Here is a 10,059-nt window from a genome sequence, read left to right on the forward strand (position 1 = left end):
TTTAAAAACATCAATCTTTGGTCGCGTCTAACTCGGCCATTTTTTATTATAGAGAAAAGTTTTTCCAATAAAAGATGCTTATTTTGACGTGATCTACACATTACAATCATTTAAAAATAGTGTCATAATGATACCACTTTGTCAAAAAAAATTCTAAGTCCCAGCCCCCCCTTTCGTACAGTCTGACCCCGTAACGTTCTCTAAAAATCCTTGTCCCGCATACCAACATCATAGTTTACTTTATGCAACACGAATAAAAACCAAAATATCTTAATAAAATATGAAAGCTTGAAACAACACAATATTTCCATTTCCTGAATCCGTTACCATAGACTAGATAAACCCAAACGTTAATAAAAAATAATTTAAACATTAGAAATTTGAATTGCAAAGAACCGAGTTTTCTTTCAGATACAACAGCCCTTAGCCCACAGAGGTAAGGTTTATAATAGCTTGCTTTGATGGTAAAAATAAGTTGGAGGGTTGTAAGGCTGGACATAGACGCACGTGTCGATATCGTGTGTCGTTAAAAGCACATTAAGCCGTGTTCAGACGTCGGCGCTGGCGACGTGCCATAGAGTAGAGTTTAAGGCGGGGTGCTCACTTTCATTGCGTTTGGCAGCCGATGATGGCGCTGAATGAATAGTAATAGCGTGGAGTGGAGAGTTATTTTATTTTGATATAAAATGAGCTTACTCTACGAAGACTATGTTAAGGCCGAAAAACCTATGTTAATTGAATGCATGTTGCTACTACAAGAAGTGCAAAGCGAGTTAGGTCAGAAGGAATTCCATTTTGTGACCCATATCATCTGTTTCAGACTGATTCTCTGGCGGACTACTTTAAACTTTTCAAAAGTTTTCACTTCAATATAAAACCATTTGTAGCCTGGCGTGATTTTACATGGTATATTAGCTATGGTCCATAATCACTATAGTCAATAGTCGCGATTACTGATTAAAATGCCTCAGAGATCCTAAGTCCTGTGTGGGCACAAACTCTCAAACATCTGGCTTTGCCTAATCTACATTAACAGGGCAGGGCACATGTTAGGCCCAAAATAAATACATCTATTCGACTCCGAACTAAATACGGCGACCTGTCGCTCCCAGTATGGTTTATTTGCTTTCCCGTGTACATGCGGCTCGGAACGGGGTTTTGATTTATTACTGATACTAATCTATGGCTAAAGAGGTTAAAACCTGGCCTATTTATAAATGTTAAGGGCCACTTGCACCATCCCACTAAGCCAAGGTTAAGCGGTTAAACCGTTAACTCAGTGTCAAATTGTACTGGTAACCATGGTAGCTCCAGGGTAAACTCTGCTAACCCAGGGTTAGTGGAATGGTGCAAGTGGCACTAAGTGATTTAGGGACGACTCGTGTCCTGTAAATAAATCGTTCAATGTGAGCCGTTCTTGTGAAATATGATGTAGTAAAATTGAAATTAATGTTTGAAATTATGCTTAAATCTTTAATTAGGTGGGTTACTTGTAATTTATATGCCATCATATGGCTTGAAAAACAGTATCCTTCAGTTTTTTTCTGTATTAATCCATTTGCAAAACAATCTTAAATTGATTGAATTTTTTAATGTACGAGTATTACTTACTCGAAACACGAGTTCCTACCCCTAACAATGACATTCAAATTTGAATCATCCATCGATATCTCCACAGTAGTCACTGATACCATATTATCGCACCGATAATACCCTATCTAGAAACAATAGGTCGGAAGTTCCGTACATTTCGTGAACACGTCTGTCAGTTTGGGTTAGAAGTGAACGCGGTAGGCCTTGACTTGGACGATGCATTGGATGCATTCAATACAAGTCATGATGATAACAAGTCGTAAGAAATATTTAAATGCCAGTTGCACTAACCACTTAGCGGAGTGAAGGAGTGATCAACGTCACTCAGCTGTGAAAGATGCGAGAAACTTTCCATGCAATCAAATTTAGCCAACGATTTAACGGTGATAGACGGTTTGGTGCAAGCGACCCCGTCTTGCATTTGTTAATGTAGAGGCTGCAGAGCTTGTGTTCTTACTTTTGTCCCAAACATGAAAACCGTAACATCTATTGAAAAATCATTCAATTGTTCACGTAAATTTAAACCAGATTTTCAAAGTCTGTTATACTGTTATACTTGTTGGGAGAGTGGAACAGACTAATCTTCTGTACCTAGTAAACCAAACCAATTGTACTAAACGAAGAAGTTCGGCTCAATATAAAATAAATTGAACGTAATATGTCTCTCTTACACAATATTGTTAACTGTAGACGATAGTTAGACCACCCTAGATGAATGAAACTACATATTATGTGTGTTCATAACGAAAGTCTGCAGAGGATTCAATTTCAATAATCTAAGTAGGTATGTAGTATGTAGTGCCTTGATATTGAGGATCACGTCATATGATAAAAGACAAGGTGATTGATAACGTTGAAGGAACGTTTTATTTTTGACGTATAAATACTTAGCGCAATTACTTAATATTATAATTGTTTAGTATAAATACTATACTACCGTATTACTCCAAATTTTCAATTTTTTGTACAAAATTGCTTCAAAAGCATTTACTTAACTACTGATTCTGATTGACTAGATAATTAGTCAATCGATTTGTCATTTTGAATCTGGTATATTATACTAACAAAGCTTAGGTCGATATCGCTCCGTGCAAAGCGGGTGGTTGGGGAAGTCGAAACGATCAACGCCGAGCTAGATATTAGCCTTTTATACCATATAGTACTATTCCAGGCTTAACAACGTAATGGCTAAACATTTTATCTAGTCTATGTCAACACAGAGTTTTTCTTGTATGTTAATAAAATAGTATGGCTAATACAGTATACCAACATTAAGTGATTGTAATATTAGTTATTGAAAGCCCATCAAAAGCACACTTTTGGCATGTAGGGTTATCTGTCGTCTGTCACAAGTCACACAAGTGTCACAACAGACATTGTGCCTATTAAGCGGGAGAACATAAATTTTTAACATAAAATGTGTTGATTAAAACCTGTGAAAAAGGTCAAAGTTTTTATAATTGCAAGCATCGTACGTATCCCCAGGAAGAGGATCACTAAGTGAGTCATCAAAACATAGTGAAACATGCGTTTTTTCATTGAAACAACAACGAAGGAAATTGACCGAATAATATAAAATACACAGATAATTCTTACTGTTTTCACTAAAGCAAAAACCAGGTGTATTTAACATTAAATACGAATAGATTCCGCACATTGTTAAGTACATTATAGTAAATATTTTTAAGGAATAATCTTTATTTTGTTGCTGTCGTTATTTGACAGAACGTTGCGAACAGGACGTTGCGAACGCTAGGCGGCGCTGCCATCGTGCACGGTGCCAATTGTGTCACTAATTCTAAACTGATTTCTTTCCATTCCAGATGCGAGAATAAACAGCACAATGCTGCGCTTGTGGGTCGTGGTGGCGCTGGCGGCGTCGAGCGCAGCGCTGCAGCCCCGCTGCGAGGAGATCTCCATACCCATGTGCCGCGGCATCGGGTACAACCTCACCGCCTTCCCCAACGAGCTGGACCATGACACGCAGGAGGAGGCTGGCCTTGAGGTAGGTTACATGTTACTGGCGCAGTCTGTATGGATAAAGCCGGCCATCAGATATATCGGAGCGGCGAAGGTGTTCATAAATATCCGAACTAAACCTCTATTATCAACACGTTAGTGATGTTCAAATATTTTTGAACAGCTTGGCCGCTCCGATATGTCATATGTCTGATGGCGACTGTCCTGTTACTGCTACGGCTTAATTGAACACGGATCCGTGTAACTCTATGTTATACATTTAGATGTATTACCCTCGATTTCTACAAGTTGCCCAATTAACGCACGGCTTTTGTTTATCAAAAAAAGGCAATCAGATGAAATGAAGCATCTTGATTCTTCTTTCACAGACAAGTAGGTACTTTGCTTTGTCTGTGTTACGCGATAAATTCGATCATAAAATGGCAATCGAGAATGTCTGAACTAAAGACACGTTGCATTTATTAGTCTACTTTACGGCTCTAGTTCTAACGCTAATAGAAACCGCATCGTAAATAAGTTTATTTTAAACAATTATTCAGATGTGCTCAAAACCACTTTGATGTCCTAACCACAAGATTAGTCATGAGTAGTACGAGTAATTTAGCCAGGATCCTACTAAAACTATAGCAAATGGAATTCGTGACTAAGTTAGTATTTTTGTCACTGAATCACGTTCCGTTAGCGAATATTTTTACTCAGTCGTGACAGAAAAGTGAATAATGTTCTGTATAAAATACATATGTGTTTTAGTGCCTAGAACTGACCTAATAACAATAGACCTATAGAACAGATTTACATTATGATCACTTTATGACGTTCGTCACAAAACTTAAATTTCTTTTCTTTGTAATTTCAGGTGCACCAATACTGGCCGCTAGTCGAGATCAAGTGTTCAGCCGATCTCAAGTTCTTCCTCTGCTCAGTATACACCCCAATATGCCTCGAAGACTACCCGCAACCGTTGCCGGCCTGTCGATCCGTGTGCGAGCGGGCGCGAGCCGGCTGCGCTCCTCTGATGCAAAAATACGGGTTCCAGTGGCCCGAGCGCATGGCATGCGAGAAACTACCGCGGATGGGAGACCCCGACAAGCTCTGCATGGAGGAGACGAACCGAGCGCAGGAGCCCGACCCGCCCCGCGCGCCGCCGCCGCCGCGCCGGCCGCACTACAAGTGTAAGGATCCAAATTCAAAAAACTGCGAAAGCGGCCCGGCTGCAAGCCCGGGCTCGGCCGCAAGCGACGAGTGCGCGTGCACGTGCCGGGCGCCGCTGGTGGCCGCGCGGCACAACGGCTCGGCCGCGCTCGCGGCGCTGCTGCCCGGCGAGGGCTGCGCGCTGCCCTGCCGCGGCGCCTTCTTCACCAGGGAGGAGAAGGAGTTCGCGGGCGTGTGGGTCGCGCTCTGGAGCGGCCTCTGCGCCGCCTCCACCCTCATGACGCTCACCACCTTCCTGATCGACTCGCAGCGCTTCAAGTACCCCGAGCGCCCGATCGTGTACCTGTCGGCGTGCTACTTCATGGTGGCCCTCGGGTACCTCGCCCGGCTCGCCATCGGCCATGACGAGATCGCGTGCGACGGGCCTCTGCTCAAAACCTCCGCGGCCGGCCCGAGCGCGTGCACCCTCGTCTTCATCCTCGTGTATTTCTTCGGGATGGCGTCCTCGATCTGGTGGGTCGTCCTGTCGTTCGCCTGGTTTTTGGCGGCGGGACTCAAATGGGGCAACGAGGCGATCGCCGGGCACGCCCAGTACTACCACCTGGCCGCGTGGCTCATCCCGGCCGCGAAAACGGTGGCCGTCCTCCTGGCCGGGGCCGTCGACGGGGACCCGGTCGCGGGCATCTGCTACGTCGGCAACTCGTCGCCTGAGAATCTGAAGAGGTACGTTCTCGCGCCCCTGATCGTGTACTTCGCCCTCGGGGCGACGTTTCTCCTGGCCGGCTTCGTGTCGCTCTTCAGAATCCGCTCGGTCATCAAGCGGCAGGGCGGGCTCGGGGCCGGGTCGAAGGCGGACAAGCTCGAGAAGCTGATGATCAGGATCGGGGTGTTCAGCGTGCTGTACGCGGTGCCGGCCGGCGCCGTGCTCGGGTGCCTCGCGTACGAGGCGAGCGGGCACCTGCCGTGGCTGCGGCGCGCGGCGTGCGGCGCGCGCTGCGGGCCGCGGCCGCTGTACGCGGCGCTGATGCTGAAGTACTTCATGGCGCTGGCCGTGGGCATCACGTCGGGGGTGTGGATCTGGTCGGGCAAGACGCTGGAGTCGTGGCGGCGCGTGTGGCGCGGCGGGCGCGCGCCGGGCGGGGCGCAGCGCGCGCTGGTGAAGGGCGGCGTGTGACGCGCGGCGGGGGCGGGGGCGGGGGCGGGGCTGCCGGCCGCGCCGCCCCTCCCGCCCGTCCCGCCCGCGGCGCCCTCCGCCCGCTCCGGCCAGCCTCTGTCCGACTACGGACCCGTGTAAAATGTGCCATTCGCGAACGAGAACTAATTTTGTGTAGTCTCGGAGCCCCCGCCCGTGTGGACTTATACTTTGAGGCGTCCTGGGGCTCCATGGGGAGTGTTTCGAACGATTCGAACTAGAAAACTGACTTCTCGGAGAGAAGTCCGAGTGAACGCGATTGAATGTGTGGACCCGGGTTCGCCTGTGATATCCCACGAACCGAGTGTGGCGGTGCCGCCGCGCGTCTAGTCCTAGTATAACGCGCGCGCGGCGATATACGTAACTAGTTTTAAGAGACTCCGTGCGAAAGGTCCGTTTGAGCGAAACCGACGACGGCGTCTGTCCTCTGGTGTACCATTATTCGTATTATTTTCTTTCTCGCCCGCAATCTTTAAACTCATTTCGTTGGCCTTTTGAAGACCTTTCGAGCGGGACGGCGGCCGTAACGTCGAGCCTTCCCTTGTCACTTTGTATTTTTTTTTTTTATAAAACTGGCGTTCGTAAATGTGCTAAAAACGAGGCATCTCTAATTTAGTAGCTTAATATTAATATGGACAAGCGAAAGTGCTATCTATATAATGAATTAATGACTCTTAACCGCTTGAAAATGCATAATACACGATTAGTCATATTGACAACAGAACTGTGTACTCACTCGTACCGCTCGCTTTTCACGTTTTAATATTATGCTTACAGCAGATTATGCAAAGACTATAGAGGCACAATACCTATCACAAGTCATTAAGTTATTTAATTTTTAAAGCAATTAATGAGTTTAATGACTGCCAAAACTACTGCCAATATATTTTAAATTGTTAAATAAAGTTCTGACTTGTGTAGTTCTTATAAAGGTCTGATCAACTGTCAAAACCTGTGTTTACCTGTGTGTGCTTTAGTTTTTTTCATAAGGCGCGCCTTCAAGTTCGCTATGTGCCAGTGCACTACTGCACTACTAGCAATATTAAACCTAGGTCTTATTATTACCTAATCTAAGTAGAGCACATAATGAAATTTGCAGGCGCATTTAAAACAACTATCAAGAGATTAAACCTCAGAATTAATGCATTTAATATCCAATACTTGAAATAATTAGGCTCATCATTATGAAATGTGCCTATATTTACAATTAGATAATCTAGATACACATCAAAATTAATGTAAATTCATTCCATAAATATTATTTGTCAATCTTATCAATTGATGAGTCTTCATGTTTCCCGCAACTAGACGCCCAAGCCTACATAGATTGCTGATCAGAGTACAAGTTTTGTAAAATAAGTGATAATATATTCTTATGTAACGGTTCTGCCGGACGTCTTAAATGTTAGATTATTGTAACTTTGAAGACTAAAACGTTTGTACTGACGATGCATTTCCTGCCATATAATAAATAGATTTAAAAACAGACATTGCCATCTGTATATTGAATCATTAAATAGCGCTTGTAGCTATAAACGTAGGCTGAATGAAACTTTTATTAATTTTGCATTTAGTTTTGACTCCTTTCATTCAGCCAACGATACTAGCGCCCTCTGTGACTCAGTACTTACGTGAACTGACAAGGTCCGAAGTTCCATGTTGCCCCACATTCGACTAAAGCACAGTGCTGCCATTGATTAAAATTAAATAGATGACTTAATACCAACCCGTGGAAAAATTATCCATTTAAAAACATGTTTCACTTGTAATGCTTGTATTTTGAATGGATAGTTATTACTTGTAAAACTCAGCTATGCTCTTAGGTTAAACTCAGTACATGAAGATTTTTCCCATTGTCTTATTGGCAAACTGTAAAATGCGTACCTATTTCATTTCTGAACTGGGCATTTCTGTGTTAGTAATTCAATCCAAGACCAAATATCAGGATCAGGCCTGATTATGCCTGTTCTTATTAAGGATTGCGTTATTTACGACAGAAAAGCAGTTTTATTAAAATCTAGGATTTGAGGTTAGAATGACCACAGACAATTGAAAAGTAACTTTTGTGACTCAGTTTTGACTTAGGGCAGTGTGTTAGGTCGTCAAAATTGACCGTATGTTTAATGCTTTATAAATAAACGCTCAAAAGATACTGTTATAGAGTTAGACGTGCAATTGTGTAATTTTGTACATTAATTGTTAATTTATATCACAGCGGTGGCTGAGAGATTGTAACTGTATTCGAGGCGCCGCGGTGACGCGGAGATCATTATGTAATTTATTTTATATCTAACTGTAGATAATATTGAATAAAGCGACTTTTTTTATGTACAAAATATGGTTTATTCATTTTATTTTTACGATACCTAACTACATATATTTAAAATAACCCCCGAAAGTAATATTATAAAGCGACATCTGGCTTCTCATATAGAAAATAGATCGGTTGATCCGTTTTATTGATAATTGGGAATATTTATATGCACAGCCTCTCGTTGGAAGTAAACGTTTTATTTGTCACTTTTTTCCAATGGGAGTCAAGTATACAGAGTGCCCAGTAATTAATGGATAACCTTATAACCACCGACAGGGCACCTTAGGCTGGTCCAGAAAATGCACTTATAGGTCTAGTAAAAGTTTCGTGGTTTCCGAGATAATCGCACTTTTCTAAATTTGAAGTATGGTGATAGCTATTAAAAAAGACAGAAAAGTTCCATTATCTCGAAAACCACGAAACTTTTACTAGACCTATAAGTGCATTTTCTGGACCAGCCTAAGGTGCCCTGTTGGTGGTTAGATGGTTATCCATTAATTATTGGGCACCCTATATTAATTATTTTTGAGAATTAAATGGAGTATTAATATTCATTGTGTGTGTTCTAAGAGATAAATAAAATAATAATTCCAGTCTATCAAGTTTATTTTTTAGATGTTCTAAAAGCGCTAGTTACTAGAATATAAAACGATTAGTGCTAATTTGAACATTGTCTCCTTTTTCTTTCCTCCCAGTAACCAACCAAACGGATAACTACCTAACAACAAAAACCAAGTACCTGCATAGTAACAAAACGACCATAGCCACAAAACGGCCAGTAACAAATTGCGTGACAGATTCTAAAGTTATGTAGGTATACCTATCAAAGATACATCTCAACTGTAAGTAATTCTTAACGGTTTTCCGTTTTAAATGTTTCGAATGGAAACACATTATGCGCACAATGCATATTATTTCTTATTTTAAAGATAAAATAACACTAAAACCACCACGTGAAATTTAGTTTAAATAAGATACCCTCCGCTAGATGGCGTTAATGTCAAACATCACGAAGCGCCATCTATACATTTGATTGAGACTAACATAACAACTTGTATAATGATACGGACTTGTAAAATAAATAATAACAATCGTGATCAATAACGTTAACAAGATAATTAAAACTAAATATGAAGTAAATACAAAATACTGCTGGACATTAAGTTACTATAAATATCACATCATTACGTATTTATTTCAAACACAGTAAAGTCTATTTTTTTATTCGGTAGACTGAAATGACAGTTAATAGTATGGAATGACATTTCATGTTCATACTATTAACTGTCATTTCAGTCTACCGAATAAAAAAATAGACCTTAGGTATTATACTCAAAGATGAAATTCAATAATCACATGTACGCAAGGAGACTTTTTGGTCTCAACTCCTTGCTTTAATTACATTGTATTGGTAGGTGACTAAAAGTAACAGGTTAAAGAAAAATGTAGTCTTCTTAACAAAAGTTGAATCAAGTAATTTTATTGTAGATCTTAATCCGGCACTTTAGAGTTGTTCATAACTAGTATTTAGTCAGCAACACTGTTGGTTAAAACTATGTCAAAACGTATTGGTTATGTGCGAAGTTGGTGGTTGGGGAAATACGACGCTAACGCACGACGTGGTGAAAATATGAACTATCGTAGGCTGACAATCATCTTCATAGTCGTAGTTCATAGCTGCCAACTGTCAAATAATAAGCAATATGTCCCACACCCACTGGAGCGGCGCCACAGGGTCTTGCACGGAGCGAATATTCAATTTACGAATAGAGTACGTACCTAGGTACATTTATCTGAGGTATTATACCTACTACCTTCATTTATCTGA

General features: G+C 41.9%; 1 protein-coding gene across 1 annotated transcript; it reads left to right on the forward strand.

Annotated features, from left to right (window-relative positions):
- Positions 1-3,409: 3,409 nt before the first annotated feature.
- LOC134652505 (frizzled-2) lies at positions 3,410-5,918 on the forward strand. The gene is made up of 2 exons (XM_063507698.1): positions 3,410-3,598; positions 4,430-5,918. Exons 1-2 carry the CDS (start codon positions 3,437-3,439, stop codon positions 5,897-5,899), a joined length of 1,632 nt encoding a protein of 543 aa, XP_063363768.1. The 5' UTR covers positions 3,410-3,436; the 3' UTR covers positions 5,900-5,918.
- The last annotated feature ends 4,141 nt before the right edge of the window (positions 5,919-10,059 follow it).

This window comes from Cydia amplana, chromosome 11 (genome assembly GCF_948474715.1).
Source record: "Cydia amplana chromosome 11, ilCydAmpl1.1, whole genome shotgun sequence".
Classification (NCBI taxonomy): domain Eukaryota; kingdom Metazoa; phylum Arthropoda; class Insecta; order Lepidoptera; family Tortricidae; genus Cydia; species Cydia amplana.

Coding starts and splice junctions, on each gene's coding strand:
- LOC134652505 (XM_063507698.1), top strand. CDS start 3,437: ATGCTGCGCTTGTGGGTCGTGGTGGCGCTGGCGGCGTCGAGCGCAGCG. Junction 3,599..4,429: donor AGGAGGAGGCTGGCCTTGAG/GTAGGTTACATG, acceptor TTGTAATTTCAG/GTGCACCAATACTGGCCGCT.